The sequence below is a fragment of the Microtus oregoni genome, unplaced genomic scaffold, assembly GCF_018167655.1.
Source record: "Microtus oregoni isolate MIOR12 unplaced genomic scaffold, Mior012 000072F_ref0000427, whole genome shotgun sequence".
NCBI lineage: Eukaryota > Metazoa > Chordata > Mammalia > Rodentia > Cricetidae > Microtus > Microtus oregoni.
In genome coordinates, this window is record NW_024543979.1 from 3,482,879 (window position 1) to 3,499,618 (window position 16,740).

The 16,740-nt window shown below is 42.8% G+C and overlaps 1 protein-coding gene across 3 annotated transcripts in view; it reads left to right on the forward strand.

Moving 5' to 3' along the window:
* The window catches only part of Arhgap24 (Rho GTPase activating protein 24), a 389,929-nt gene that overhangs the window by 338,690 nt on the left and 34,499 nt on the right, over positions 1-16,740 (forward strand). For 2 of the 3 annotated variants that reach the window (XM_041642135.1, XM_041642137.1), the window contains one exon: positions 2,209-2,331. In XM_041642135.1, coding sequence (XP_041498069.1) covers positions 2,209-2,331 — 123 coding nt within the window. Of the gene's footprint in view, positions 1-2,208; positions 2,332-7,767; positions 8,704-16,740 lie in introns of those variants that run through there. The other variant, XM_041642136.1, reaches the window with a different exon arrangement.

Genomic DNA, 16,740 nt, shown 5'->3' on the forward strand with positions numbered 1-16,740 from the left:
TTCTTAATCTATGTAACGACTTAATCACATTTTTAGTAAGAAAGTGTGTTGTTTCCACCAAGACTCGTGGCAAAGGCTGTTCTAAAACATTCTTTTTCTTTGCTAATACACTGAGGAATCAAGACCTGTATCTATGCGTAGAACTCAGGCACGAGATTTCACAGCTGTGAGTGGCGGTCTAAATGAGATTCAAGGTCAGACACACAGCACCCTTAGCAGAGATAAAGAATCAGATGAAAAGCCAGGACTACTGGCCAGTTGTGTTTATCAGGCGCCTGTCCCTCTGCTTCTGGGCTCTGCAGTGGCTGTCTGTCTGTCCCTGCCCTTTCTCTGCAGGAAATTGCTATCTGAGTTCACTGAGCATCCTTTAGGCAAAGGCAATAATTAAAATATTCTGATTTCAAAATGCTAATTTTTTGGCTCCAAACAGTGGTATAAACAGATCAGAATGCAAATCAGATTCTTAGCGCTGTGCAGGGCCGTTGGAGCATTATTTTATTTCGCCGTTTAGTTATTTCTGGCATCCGTATGTGATATGAGCATGCACGTTTGCTGAAATGTGCTATATTCGCAGGCATGTACATCATAAGGTTTACATGTGCCTCCTATGTATAGTGGTATGGATGGAAAATAATGTTTAAGAGAATAATCCTTGTTACTGTTGAATAATTGCTCAAGCATGTATTAGCTCTGCTGTCTCCCTGGTAACAGGCAGTCACTTCTTCAAGGGTTTCCATTTCTATAGTCCAGTATTTTTATGGACTTTTCGGTTTGTCCTCACAAACATCAACTCCTTGTTTATTTAAGAAGCATGGTGGTGTAGGGAAAGCTACTGGACATCCATCGAGCACATGTTGATCCTGTTGTATGAGACGGAAAAGATGAGTTACTCGGCTGGCTGACTTAACTTCTGCTCGCCACCCAGGACTTCTCAGCCAGGGCCGCAAGCCAGGGAGGTCCTGTGGAATCCAGGACTCAGATGCCTCCACTTCACCTTTCACAGCAATGCGTGAATTAGTTTGGGTGTGAGAGGGGAGAGGCCAGAGGTGTCTTTTGTAACTGAAACCTACAAGCCTTTCTGAGAGGTCTTCCAGTCTACTTAGAATGAACTAACCAAATAAAACACTTGAATGTGGATTATTGATCCGGAGGCTGCAAGCATAGAATGTTCAGTGAATATTAAGTACTGATAGCTACAGAGCACCTGAACAGTAAGTATAACTTATTAGAATTCGGTGAAATACTAACCGCTTTTTAAGTTATTCACTTGTGAGCCTTAGGAATTATCACCCAGGACTGAAGCCCTACAGCTGTGACACTAGCTAACATAGCTAAGGATGCTCAGAGTCCCATCTTTACATCTGACAGATCCTTGGGGTTCAGGGTCGGGTGCGGTCGCTCTTTCTCTACACACCTGAAAATTGCATTCCAGGGAAACTGAAGTACACGATAGGGTTTCTCAGGGATTAAATTGTGTGCTTTAGACTTTAGTTCTTTAAATCTGTTATTAGAGACTGTAAAGATTTTTCAGAGCATGAGGTGGGGGAAATAAAAGAGGGGCCACCCCTTCTGCCCTGAGGGCTTTTGAAATTTCCTACTCAGGTGTCAGGGTCATTAGATATGTTTTGGCTTTTGTAGTAGACCAGGCATGCAAACAGTCCCCTCCTCCACTCCTTAAAGTGAGACCTTGAGGACTGAGTTCCCCCTGACCAACAAAGGCAAAGCAGAGGAACTGTAGGTCACCTATATTAACTGATTGCTCCGTTCCTAAGGTCCCACCCTGAACCAGGGACCTGCCAGAAAGACTTGGTGCTTCTGATGGAGTTCCAGGCACCTGTGGCCCACCACCCCATCCTTTCCTTTTGTCTCTGCCGTTTCTCCCTATTCAGCAGCTCTGTCTGTGAAAGGGCTGGATTATGAGTTACTGCAGGCCCATGGGTTGTTGCTAGGACAGAAAACCCCGAGCATTGTTTGGGGAATGGCATTTGTTCTCCTGCTTTCTCCTGGAAACATAAGAGCTTTTCCTTTTAAAGCAGCAGTCCCGTCTGCAGGTCAGCCAGCAGCTAAGGTAAATATTTCCCATTCATTCACCAGGCTGTAGGGCCTGCCTGCAGGAGGCCCAGCCCTTTGGGAAGCCCTTGAGGCTGGCAAGGAAAATTCAGCTCCCACTGACTGAACTGTCCTCCCAATGTGCTTATGTTTCTGCAGGAGGTGACCGAGATCGGATGACAGCGAATCATGAGAGCTACCTCCTCATGGCGAGCACCCAGAATGATATGGAAGACTGGGTGAAGTCCATCCGCCGAGTCATATGGGGACCCTTCGGAGGAGGTGAGCAGAGTGTAGTCATAGAAAAGCAGAAGGTAGATGCGTCAACCTTTCCTCCAGCCAGCAGGGGGTCAGCTCCTGTGTCCAAATGGGTGAACATTAACGTGAATAGTAAATTATTCGGCACCATTGCTGATGCATATCTAAATAACTCCTGGATTAATTAATTCAGATCGCCTGTCCGTAGGAACCAAACTTCTGTGAATATGTTGAATTCTAAAATGGAATAACTTCGTTTTTATTTTCGATTTTTCTCATTTTTGACTAACAGTAAGTGATTAGAGTATATATACAATCTGAGCAAAGCAATGTTGAAAATGCAGAACACAGCAAATAAGCTAAAAGGAAATAAACTAAGTCAGATAGAATGAAAAGAGTAAGAAATTAAAGGTGATAATTTTATCCTTCAAGAAACAGGAGCTGGAATAACATAACCAGAAATGTTTTTTTAAGAAATAATAAAAGTATTTGTATAGAACCAAGTGTATTTTCAATGAGGTATGATAATATTTATTAAAAATGAATTATGTGAATATTAATGTAGTCGAAAATCAGTTGGTTTGTTTTTTTTTTTTTTGGATTTTTCGAGACAGGGTTTCTCCGTAGCTTTTGGTTCCTGTCCTGGAACTAGCTCTTGCAGACCAGGCTGGCCTCGAACTCACAGAGATCCACCTGCCTCTGCCTCCCGAGTGCTGGGATTAAAGGCGTATGCCACCACCGCCAGGCTCAGTTTTATTAACTCAAATTCACATTTAATCAGCCAAATATAATTTCCATGTTTTGCATTCATTTTTATGAATTGTCAGCACATTGAATTCTCAAAACCATTCTTTTCTATGAACATGTCACGTGTTTCTTAGGTTGACTGACCTCTTCGTATATTAGAATGATTTCCAAGGCAGTTTATAATGTGAAGTTGTTTAGGTTTTGATAAATGCTGAGCTTTGAGGATATCTCAGTAGTAGAGTCTGAGGGCCTGGGTTTGAGCCCCAGAGCTGAAACAAAGAAAGGGAGGCAAGACTACCATCCGTCCCAGCCTGTCCAGTAGCACCCTGACTTCCGGCTGACAGTCATTGAGTTCCAGGCACCTGTGGCCCACCACCCCCATCATCTCCTCCTTTCCTTTTGTCTCTGCCGTTTCTCCCTATTCAGCAGCTCTGTCTGTGAATGGGCTGGATTATGAGTTACTGCAGGCCCATGGGTTGTTGCTAGGACAGAAAACCCCAAGCATTGTTTGGGGAATGGCATTTGTTCTCCTGCTTTCTCCTGGAAACATAAGAGGAACTCCTACTCCGGTCTTCCTTGTATGAGAGTTCCTGCACTCACCCTGTTCATAAGCTAGGATGACAGTCTAAAATATTTGTAGATCCACAAATGGAGACTCTGCCCTCATCCAGAATTCCCCTTGGCATACATGAGAAATAAATGCACAACTGGTTCCAGTTTGGAGACTTGTGGGCACCCTGCAAATGTGACTTCTCAAAGTTCCTATTGCTTCCTCTTCTCTCTAATCAGATTGCTGAGGCTCCCGAGTCCAGGAGAAGCCTTAATATCAGCTTAGGGGGCATGTTTAGAGTGACTATATCAAATGTGTCCATGTTCCTTTTCTTTCTTTCTTCTGTCTGTCTTCTCAAGAAAGATGGGTAAAGTTGGTGACCACAGACACTGCTGTCAGCCTAGAATCGTCAGAAATGATTCCAATAGAAACACCAACTGTCCATGAATCTCCAAGTCTATGAGCCTGAAAGGGATACTCCAGCTCTCCACGATCTTATATAATTTATACACGTTAGGCTTGTACATGTATGTGCATGCATGTGCTGGTATATAACAAACAGGCAAACATGGAGGTCGGAGACGGACCTTAGGGTATCTCCGTTTCTCACCCCCAGTGTCAGTCCTTGAGGCAGGGGTCTCTGCATCTGGAGCTTACTCTTCAGCTAAACGGGCTGGTTCGTGAGCCTCGTGACCCGCCTGACTCTGCCCCCAGCATTGCTATTATGGCTGCCTAGAGCCTCACATGCCCCGACAAGGGCTCTGGGCATCTGAACTCAGGTCCTCAGGCTTGTGCAGCAAGCACTGCATCCACATCTCGACCCCCACCACGTCAATGACTTTCACAAATACATGGTTCAAGTTTTTGAATGAATGAATGAATGAATGAATGAATAAAGTTGTTCCCATGTTTGATTTTTATTTTGCATTTCCTTGTGACCTTTTCGAATCATTAGGTCTGGTTGCCTCACCTTTGCCCACTTCTACTACTTTTCTGCCATCTGTGCTCTCTGACACTCCCAACACACGACCTTAAAGCCTCTTTAGTGCCATTCTATGGGCTCCTCTTTAGTTCCCTGGCCTCTGACCGCATACTCCATGTAAATGTACAGATAGGAAAGTTAGTGGTTGGCACCTAGTAGTGTTGAGGATTTACAGTTCCTTATGTATTCTAGATATTGATCCCTTGTATACAACTCACCTCTCACCTCTCAGATATTCTCCCACTCTGTAGGCTGTTTTTGCTGGTGATAACTCATTGTGTGTGTGTGTGTGTGTGTGTGTGTGTGTGTTCTAGCATAAGTCATTCACAATAATAAACAACAATCCCTCAAAGAATGAATTTCTCAGGTTCTCCTTTTTAAGTCTTAAGAAATTATAGGATAAGCTTGAAAACACTAACTTAACTTTCACAAACTGTTCACTGATTCCTCTCAGTGTTAAAACCAGTGCATACGTAAATGCAGCGCAGAGAACCGACCGAGCAGACTGAAGTCTTTGCTAGATCACGGTTGTTACTGCTCTCACCCTGGACCCTGCATTTCAAATGCTCGCACTAATTCCATGACCATGGGCTGAATTTTGAAGAAAGTTCTAAATTTTAGGTGTAAACAATACACATATATGATTAAAAATGTTGTTTATTTCATGTTTTGAAATTCCAGCTATTTTTGCATTAAAAGCAAGTTTTCCATTATTTAGGTTATTTTAAAGTCATTGTTTAGTTCTGCTTACTGTTCTGTGGATTCGGTCCTGAGGCCCAGAGTAGGTGGGTGACTGTCAAGTTCCAAAGCACCAGGAAAATTCATTTCTTCCTCTGATTGATAGGATAATAATATTATCTGGTCCTTCTACTGTGGTAAACACAAGTTCATGCCTTATTTATAATAGATATTGAAAATACATCAAACAAAAATTTTAATATAAGATTGTTTTAGTTAAAGTAGTTTTCTAGATGTTTAAAAATATCTAAATTGACACCAGGAAATTAAATATGTGTGTGTGTGTGTGTGTGTGTGTGTGTGTGTGTGAAGAAGCACCTATCTTTGCATGAATACATAAGTTTGTGAGTGGCCATGCACCTGGACTAAGATGCTTCAGTACCAAACTGAAAGGCCACGTCACACAGTGGCCTGAAGATCCCTGAGGAGCTTTTCTGGTGCCTCACTCTTCTAGCAACAAAAAACTGAGGAGAGAGAAGGTGTAGGGCTCTTCGTCAAAGGAAGCCAATCATTTTACACCTATCCAGCTAAGTAAAGCAAACCACCTGGACCGCAGGACAGACTAACCGCTCAGCCGGGAAAGGAAACTTCAGCACTGATTCTAGATCTCCCAAGCTGGGCGATGCGCTTAAAGTTCCATGACCAGTTCCTCCTGCTAACGACTTAACAACGTGGGGGAAGAAACAGTGTGGGCTTTAAAGTTAATAAGTTAATCAGGCGAGAGAGAGGGTTTGAGTGTGGGCCTGTGTGGGTGTGAGTGTGTGTGGGTGTGGCAGCCTGTAGAAGGTGGGGGCTTTGCATAAGGTGTTCAGGCCTGTCTATGTCTGTATGGCATGTGAGTGTGTGTGTGTAAGTGTGAGGATGTGTGAGTGTGTAGGCCTGTGTGTGGTGTGAGTGTGTGTGTGTGTGTGTGCACAGGGGGTCTGTAATTCTGTGAGTTGTGAGTCTATGGTGGGTGTGGTGTATTTGTGACTATGTGGAGAATGTGTGTGTGTGTTGGGGAGGGGCTGTGTATGTGGTATGTATGAGTGTGTGTGAGTATGCGTGAGTGTGTATCAGTAATAATTAAAAAGAAGCATAGATAATTTGGAGGGGAGTAGGAGTTGAACACAAGAATTGAAATGGGGAGAGGTAAAAATGATATAAAAAGAGTACTCATGCATGAAATTCTCAAAAAAAAATCATAGAAACAAGTAAACCACAAAATTGGGTTCTTAAAGTGCTCAACTGTGGAAATGTTTAGTTTTAGTTATTTTTTATTTGTTTTTTATTTTATTTTTAATATGTATATGTAGGGTGTCTCATACACACATATACATAATACATGCATGCATACATGCATTCAGACATACATGTATATTGAGTATAGGTTTCCAGAGATCGGAGGCACCAGATGACTCTCAAATTAAGTCTATAATTCTTGCAAACTGTCCAGCATGGGTGCTGGGGACCAAACTTCCCTCTGCTGGAGCAGCGTGCACTCTAAACCACAGAGCCATCTCTTCAGCCCCTTGCTTGTTCTGTAAATTGAATTTTGTTCCAGTTGATTTTGAGTCAGTGTTCATGCAGGGGACCAATAAGACTTTCAAGGGAGTACTTAGTCTGCTTTGTGGCTTCCAGTCACCTAGAGTGAACACACCACACACACACACACACACACACACACACACACACACACACACACTTCACCTCCCTGGCTGTGTCACAGACCGGCAAAGCCACACTGGGCAGTGATGCTACTCTGGAGGCTACCTTTCTCATACAACTCAGAGGTAGGGGAAGCTCTGATGAGGGACTGAGGAGGAATGAGAGGCCATGGGGTCAGCTAGGGTTAAAGCACCAGCATTCCAGGTCTGCTTAGGGAGCAGCCAGTGGATGAATGATTAACCCAGAGAGTAAATTATTCAGTGACCAGGACTGAAAGCCGTGGAGGACACGGGTGAGGGGCAACAGCTTGCAGGAGCTGCTGCTCAGACCGAACCCTGAAAGTGGATGCATTTCCATCTTGCATGAGTTGGTTTGTTTTTTGCGGTTGTACCTGCAGGCTCATGGCCACAAAAACTAACTTTTATAAACACATAAAATGTATCAATATGTAATGTGACTTATGGATATGCGTTTTGCTATAGCATCCGCAAATAGATTGAACTACACAGGGTCTGAATGAGGAAACGTATAAATCTCGTGTGGGAAGAGAGTGTGAGTGAGCACGCAGAAATCCCCCCACTACTGTTTTGTGTCAGGGTTGAGCCAGGCAGCAGAGAAGGTGCTGAGTCAGGCAAGAGTTGTGAGGTCACTGCAGAGTCAAAAAAAAAAAAATTAAAAGGTTTCACGGGGCGCAAGGCATCCTCTCTCCCTCCCTCCCCTCATGATGCGACTGCACCTGCTTAGTCTGACCAGCGGGCACTGGAGGCGGCAGCGGCCACAGCTGTGAGTCGGCAGCAGCAGCCCTGCCAGCTCCCGCCCAGTTCTCATTGAGAAAAGGGAACCGGAGCAGGAGGGGGGAGGAGAGCTCCCTGCAAAGCCGCCTCGGAACAGCCAAGGAGACTCCTAGAATGGGCACCGGACTCTTCTGACGTGGCGACTCCATGGGGAGCTGGAAGACAGAAGGGGAAAGGGAGACGCCTGCAGAGAGCATCAAAGGCTGAGGGGTACCATAAAAGGAACTGGGGAGTCCTCTGCAAGGAATTGTCGTGCACTGGAATGCGTTCTGGAGAAGGTGCCAAGGATTTCTTCCCTTTTCCCTCAGATGAAAGGAGCCAGCTGGGACTGTCCTGAAGTACTCCCGAGGGGCCTTTTGTCATTGTTCCTTTCCCCCTCTGCACAGGGCTGACCTTTCCAGAGGACTTTCTGTCCAGCTGAGAAGACAGTTCTTAATAAACAAAACGAAACAATTCCTGCCTGCCGTGTGACGGTAGTCGCAGCTTGCTTGCTGCAATTCTTTTTCTGTGACATTTTGGAATGTCTGCAGAAACTTAAAAAAAAAAATACAAAAACAAAAAACAGCATCAACAGCAAAAAAGAACCTCAAAACCCCCCGAATTGGGCAAAAGAAAAAGAAGTGGTGTATTTTGTTTTATTTCTTACCAAAAAGGAGTAAATGAGAGGTTACCTTAACTCAGGACTTGGACGATCAAAACCCTCCCGGGAGTGCTAGGGACCAGCACTTGAGACTTGACACCTAAGCAAGCATGGGAGGAATGCCCGTGGGCTTCCGCAGAGAGGCAGGGTTTCGGGAAGCCTGAGCTCATCTCCCAACCTGGGGCCTATATGATGCCTGAAGACCGAAATTCGGGGGGACGCCCCTCAGGTGCATCAACTCCTTTCATCCCCAAAACAACATACAGAAGAATCAAACGGTGCTTTAGTTTCCGGAAAGGTCGGTAGACGGTATCCTAATGTCCTTCTAATCCATGTCTGAATGTCCGTCTCTTAGCGCCAGCTTTCAGGTCTGTGAGGATCAGGCGGGGTGCGGTGGGGGGGGGGGGGCATTGGAAACGGAGGGCTTAGCGCTAGGTAAGACATTGCTTGTCTGGGTTGATTGTTCAAGGCTCCTATAGATCTGTGTGTTGCTGTCTGTGAAGGGTAGGTGGGACTTAAACACAGTGGTCCTATAAGGATCACCTTGGCAGAGAGGGAACAGAGCAAATCTGAAGAGAGGGGGCAGAGTTCTCCTGGGCCCTTCCCATATCTAAACCCAGCATTCTCGTTCTGATCACTGGAAAGGGGTCCCTTGCAAAACGTTCTGAGTCCTACCCCTTTGGGTTTCCAAATGACTCCGTGTGCAGCCTCACTAGCATGCTGAGAAAGTCTGGGCCATCAGGTTCTCTGTGGTGACTCCCATTGGCTAGAAATTGGAATCACCTTGACTTTCCACATATATTATTGGAAAAGGGCAAATGCGGGTATAATTAACTATAATCAACAATACAAATTAACGCATTTCTGAATTGTATTGTTTTCAGCTGCTAGTGAAATAAATGTTCTCAGAAAAAAAGTTTATGTGTATTTTTTAAAATTCTGTTTGCCTTAAGTTGAGAGCAATAGAGTGGAGGAAGACGTCCAATGGAAAGTAAGCGATTGTAAATGTACCACCAACTGATTCAGTCAGCCGCGGAGCTGAATGAGATGTAGGACCATTACGTTCCTGTTTTGAGGTCCGCCACATCTTTGTTATAATCCCCTACGTAGCAGTCACCCAAAAATGAGGAAATATGAAAATTAAATACAGAGGGAACTTAGTAAGAAATACTTACTCCTTTTGGGTCTTTTTCTTTGAGCAATGACCATGGTTACGTGCTATCAACAAGGTGTTTGCTCATGTTCCAAGTTCACCTATAAGATATTAAATGAGAAACACATAATGTTAGCTCTCAAGTTTTAAATATCTGTGAGCATCTCGTGGCTACTGCCCAACTACATCACTGATGGAGAAATTGACACATACAGAAACTGAGAGAGGCTCAAGAGCTAATATTCAAAGGCCATGCCCCTTGGGTTATAGCTTCTCAGCTCTTTGAAAGTAATTGGACATATTTGGAGTACTGTTTATGTGTCTCAAACAAAGCAAGGCAGTTTTCACCCTTTCTTCCTCCCCTCCTCCTAGATGTGTAGACCATAGATGTGTGGGAATGCCTGCAAGCCTGCTGTGTGTTTGTGCCTTCTTCTATGTTTCCTTAAATACAAAGGGAAAGGCAGCCTCCGAGGAGAAAGTCCCCCACAGGCTGGCACAGGCAGGAGGAGGAACGTCCTGATACTATGTTTCTACAGCTGTCTTTTCCTTAGGAAGTCTTCCTGGTCTAGGGAATGTTCAGTATTTGAGTCAAGGACCTAGAGAGAGTGCCCTTCCACAGTGCTGTGTTCTGCGTTCTGTTAGAAGCAAGGAGGAAGCATGCAGCCCCTCCCTGTCTGATTCCTTGTCCGCATAACCGCAGTTCTGCACTGAGGCTCATAGAGGAAGGTCCTCAGCTGCTGTAGCTGCACTGTTGCCGCTGCACTGTTGCCAGGCTAGCGTGCTGCACTAATCTGTCACCCCTGCATTATAGCCTGGGGTGTAGGGACGGCACATCTTTACTGAAATTTTGATGCTAAGAAGAATTACTTCCCTCTCGATCCCGGACTCCAAACTGTGTCACCTTAAGGAAAGTTTGGCTTTGAGCTTTACTGACTGTGCTCACCTGTTTCCCACGGTGGACCTCGCTTTCTGGGCTGCCCGCACACCCACTTGTCATTTCCCCAAAGAAACAAGCTGAGTGTGTGAAGCTAAGAAAGCACCCAGGGGAAGCAAAAGCATTGAGGCGGCTGTTTTCCTGATCCACAAATAAATTTATAACTGTTATCGTGGGTAGACCATGAGAAAGAGAGACTCACTGGATCTCAGCAGCTTTAGAACGACTGCCAGAACGAAGGGTAGAGTGGGGGACCTTTGTAGGTGCCAGCCCTGAGCTGTGCAGCCCAGCCACTTCTCAGAGGGCTTTTCTTCAGACCTGCTCTGGCCTTCACTGCCCTTTCATCTCCCTTTCTTTTTTTCAAGAACTAATTTAGGTCACTGAAAATGTTCCCTCCGCGGGTTTTCACAAACCTAACATCTACTAGTCGGGAAGTGGGGGATTGTGGTATTCGGAATTTGTATGTTGGTAAAAGAAAACTATAATGTAGTTTTAACTCGTTCATTTTTAAACTTTGATATTTCATCATGACTTCATATTAAGAACTATTTTCTCTGCAATTAAAAACTAAAGTAAAATTTTAACTTCTGAGTTTAACCTTAATTTAGTCAAAGGTGTCCCTTTCTTGGAGATAAGTTACTAGTTGCCCAGCGGCTATTCATAGAATGTGGCACATTATATATAAACACTTAGAACATCTGGGGTTTGCTCTGGGGTCCCTCAAGCCCCACCTTAGGCCTCTGCACTTTTCTCGCTTCGGTCTGCAATGCTCTTTCTTCACAAGGACAGCCATGGCCTCCCCGTCTGTCACACCCTTCACAGATTCCTACATCAAAGTCTGTTCCATAAAGCACTGCCTGATCCCTATTCCTTCACTGTGCTCTCGAGCCTTGTTCCACCACCCAGAACTTCTATGTCCTACTGCCCACAGGAGTAATTCCTACTTTGCATAATCATCAACACAGTCTAACCAGTTCCACCGGTTACCAAGAGATAGCCCCCCAGCTTCCCAGGCTAACCCATGGTAGTTGGTAGTATGTGTTCTTCCTACTGAACACATACTTGACACCTCCTCTTGCCTTTTCATTTTGTGTCCTCCACCATGGTGCTCCTGTGCGTTCAAACTTCCTCTTTGTTCAAGACATGGATGGCTCTCACTTCACACTTCTTGCTATTCAGCCTTGTGTTTTATACGAGCTTCTTCTTGGAAACTGTATCTTTATATGTGTGTGTGCACATACTCCTCAAGCAACACATATGTAGTACACACTGGTCGCTTTATTTCCATCCACAGTGAGGTGATAGGTCTATCAGTTAATATTCAAAATGTATTGTGAGCTGAGTGGCTGTATATAGCCTGGTATTTATAAACATTTAGAGCATTACAGTGCTTTCTGCATTCTCCTGTTAGTCTGTAAGCAATTTGAGTTAAAATACAATGACTTCATATGTTTGGAGATACAGCCAAAATTATCTTCAGAAAATGAATGTTGTTTACATTGTAATCATGTTTATGGAAGTTGATTTGTCCCATCCAAATACCATTGTCCAGACACATATAGTTTTAACTTGTATTGTCTGTAAATGAGTGGCATTTTTTGGAGTCCCCAGCAAGCGATGCTGTGGATGTAAGAAAGACAGACTGCGTGCTTCAAGTTAAGATCTTGCAGACTCCCTAGGGAAAATGGAATAATGAATGCCAACCTGGGATAAGTACTGTACCAAATGTTATATGGAGCCTCAGCTGCTTGGGAATAAAGGTTGACTTCCCAGCTCATCTGGAGAGCAGAGAATGACTTAACCTACATGAGACTGAGTTTTTCCTTCAGTGATCCTAAGGGAACATGCAGCTCACTTGTGAAAAATACCTGAGCTGAATTAATAAAAGAGAGAGGAAGAAAGACATTCAGAGTCACATGGACCTTTATCTGTAACCTACATAGGCTTCTTTATTAAACATGGGGCCTGAGACAGGCCACCTGGTGTCTTTTGGCTATAGAAGAAAGATTCTGGTGAAGAACATCCTTGAAGCACATGCAAGTCTTCTGGCTTGATTCCTGGATGTAAATGATGCTGTCTATAATTGCTGTTCTCTTCTGAGGCCAGGACCACTGTGTCAGGCTTCTCATCCTAGAATACTTTCCTCATTTTTCCAAGTCTTTATTTTCTCTTCCTTTCCTCCTTCTGACCACGTGATTGCACTCACTGACTGCTCATTGCTATGAATCTTATCTCTTAGATTTAGCACTCTTGCGAGAATTTTTTTTTTAAACTAGGACGCTGGTGAGAGACAGAAGTAAGCCTTGGCCGGCTTTCCTTGTTCTGAGCTAAAATAGCCATCTTTTATTTTGTCTTATCCATTTAGGAAGCGTGAATGTTTATTGAAAGCTTTCACAGCCCCAGCAATAGCAGGATTTGTCTGCTAGCAGAGCTTTAGTTAACAGAGGAACCAGAACATTTTTTTTTCCTCTTTGCTGAGAATATGATCTGGTGACCAGATGGGACAGAAACTCTACAATAACCAATAGCAAAAACCTGGAGCAACAATTAGGAAGTTTAATGTGTTTGTTTCACTCGAAAACAAGGACTGTTCTATCTTTATGGCTTTTTATAGAAATTTGGCAGCACATCTCATTTCATTTTGTGTAGTTATTCATTTGTTTTGTTTAATTGGGAAGATGACATGTTTTGGTTTCATGCATGCATAGTTCATTCTGCAAATGTTTGTGCAGGACTTTAGTCTCATCCGTGTTGACCTTATACTCCAGGAATCTGAAGCGCGTATGTCCATGGGGATGCTGATGGATATGCTGAGCAATACAAATTTGAAAATCCAAAATCTGAGATGTTCTAGTGGCAACACGATTCCACTGTAGAAACTTCAATACCATGAAACTCTCTCAAGCACAGAATTATTTAAAACACTACCTAAAATATAGCTAGTTTATGTGTATAGATGTATGCAGACATTGGTGAACTCTCTTTAACCTTGGGCCCATTGCTAAAGTATCTCATTATGTTTGCAGATAGCCTCAAATTTAAAAATATCTGAAATCAGAACCATTATGGTCCACAAATTTTTTTATTCTCAGTATTCTGAACCCCTTTCCCCTTAGTGTGGTGAGACAGAGTGAGACTGGAGAGCTGGAAATAGAGGGCTTCTTTCCCACCCTCTTTTCGGCAGTTATCCACCCTAAGTACTGTATAAGAAAAGGAGCCCATGTGACTCTGAGATCCCTCAGCTGTGAGAAATAAGACTTCACCGTTGGCTGGCTTGGTCACCTTTCGACAAATTCTTTGGTAAGGCATCCGTAAAACGGCAGTGGAGGTGGTGCCTGCCTCCTGGGCGCTGTGAGATGAGATGGGAGAATGTAGATAAATGCCTGCTAAAACGCCTGACCTAGAAATTATGCTTACGTCTAAGACTTTAAGTTTTCTGAAAATGAAGGTGCATGACAAGTGTGGTTAAAGAGGAGGATGGCTGACACTTGGGGATAGCCGAAAGTTCTACAGAGGATGATCTGAATAGGAGGTCACTTCCACTTTGTCATTGGAGCTCTGACCTGAACAAATTATTGAATCTCTCTGAGCCCATTTCCCCGCACATGAATAGGGAATGTAGTAGTTCTAAATAGCTCATGGAAATTAAAGAATATACATCAAGGACTTAGTATATGATATATAATAAATGTTTCTTGCTATGCTTTGTAAGGAGAATCTTATTTTAATGTAAAGACAAGCCTCCATGCTCAAAGAAGTCAAAGGTAGACCAGATCTCCCGGTAGCATCTCCTGAACCAGTGAGAAAAGAAGTTGTGAGAGCTTGAAGACATGGTTTTATTCTATTGTTGAGTGAAACTCCATCCTGAGAGAGTAGTTCACACTTGTAGTGCACTTGGGAGGTGAATGGGAACTGCTTTCCTGAAGTGTCTCCAGATTAGGAGAGAAAGCCTTTGTTGTGCGTGTATCAAGATGTATCTAATGTCTAGAGTAAAACCACAGACACAGAAGTTTACTCTTCAATATTGACACTTGGTGTTTAAATCACCTAGCAGTGCCGTGAAAGATTATTTTCTGAATTTTGACAAAATACCATCAAAGCATCAAACTTAACATTTGTTTTCAAAGAAGCCCACAGGGAAATAAAGACCATACGTTTGCTCAAGAGTAGTCTGCAAACCTAGAATAGCTCCAAAGGAATCGCACCAATGGGTTAAAAGTTTGCTTTGTTGCAACTTATAGAAAATGTGGGGCTAAAGATTTAATGTCACTTTGAACAAATGCAGACTTGTTTTTCTCATATTTAAAAACTATCTGGAGGAAAGTACTGCTGGGGTTAGGTTCAACATTTTTTTTAAGTGAAATAATAATTATTAACTTAAAGTCATATACTCAGGGGCCTGGGAGATGGTTAACAAGCTTGCTGTACAAGCACAAGGACCAGAGTTCAGATCCCCAGAAACTCATATAAATGCTGGATAGGCATGCAGCCCATCTGTGATTCCAGCCTCAAAATAACAGAGAAAGATGATTCCAGAGCATGATGGCAGCAAGGCCAGCAATATCGGTGAGCTCTGAGCTTGACCAAGAGACCCTGCCTGTAATAAATAAGGTGGAAGAAAAAATACAAGGAGACACTTAAGGTCATTGGCTTGAAAATATTAATTTTCTCTGCTTAAGGTGTTTGAAGCACAAAGAACAAAACCAGAAAATAGAAAAGAGCAGTGGCATCAAGCTACAAAAGTTTTATATCGAAAAGAATAGAGTAAAAGGACAAGAGTGCAGAATAGGAGATAATAGTTGTATAGGGTACATTTGAAAAAGGGATATACACGTGCACACACAGTAAACTGCATTGCAAAATAAGTATATTTCTGATGGGGTCTAAACATTTGTAGATAGTTCTTAAAAGAAACAAGGACTAAATACCAGTAGGTATGCATGAAAAGGCTCAATATCATTTATCATCAGGAAATGCAAAGTGAAACTATAATCACTTCACTCCAGTAAAAACAATTGTATCAAAAATCCACAAAAGTTCTGATCAAAATGGCAGGAAAGTGTAGCTAAAATCTAGTGCAGTTATTATGATAGTCAAGAGGTTTCTCAAAAAGTTAAAAATAAAGCCACCATACAATGTATCAGTCTATCCAACAGAAATAAGCATGTTGAAGAAATATTAGTATGCCCATGTATATTGTAGTCCCTTAACTATAGTGAAACCACCAATGTCTATCAACTAGTTAATAAAAAAAAAAGTAGTACAAGCAGAAAGGACTACTGTTTAGCCACACAACACGAAATCTCGCTTTTCACAAAACGATGGATAGAACTGGAAACAATTATGTTAAATGAAACAAAACAACACAGGAAGTCCAGTATTATATGAGATCATTCATGTATAGAATCCAAAACTGTTGATCTCTCAGATGTCAAGAATACAATGATGGATACCAGAGGTTAAAAAGACTTGGAAGGAACAAGTAATAGAGAGGCTGGTGAATTATACTGTGTTATTGCTGCATAGAAGCAAGACGTCTGGTATGCCGCTGAGTTTAGGTGGCAGTCACCTAGAAAGAAGAATAGACTCAGACAGGTGGTAGTGGTGCATGCCTTAATCTCAACACTCGAGAGGCAGAGGCAAAGGCAGGTGGAACTCTGAGTTCAAGGACACCCTGGTCTACAGAGTGAGTTCTGGGTCAACCAGGTACACACAGAGAAATCCTGTGTAAAAAAAATAAATAAACAAACAAACAAACAAATAAAAAGAATGAACCCTGAAGAAAGGATTTCATGTTTTCAACCTAAAAGAATGCCAACTGTTTGAGAAAATCCACACATTTTGTTTAAACATTGAATAGTATGTCCATGTATTAAACCATCACATGGTACCCTATAAATATGAATACCTTTACATTTTTGTATCAGTTTAATATTAATTTTTAAAAATTCATGTCTAACAAGTAAATCCTGGTTCTACAGTTTATTAGTTATCTTTGATAATTCTTAATCCTGTGAATGTTGTAATTCATTGCTTCTCATGGCCAACACCAGTTACCACTGCTACCCAGGGTCTGTTGCCTTCCTTTTAATAGCTGTGCCTGATTCTTCTCCACTCCTAACTCATTAGAAAAGGCAAAAACAGGAAAGAGTTAGTTCCTTGATGAGTCTATCTAGAACCCCTCTCACACAGAAAACCAGCTATCCACAGGCGCTTCTCACCCCTTCTCAGGCTGTGGTATAAGATAT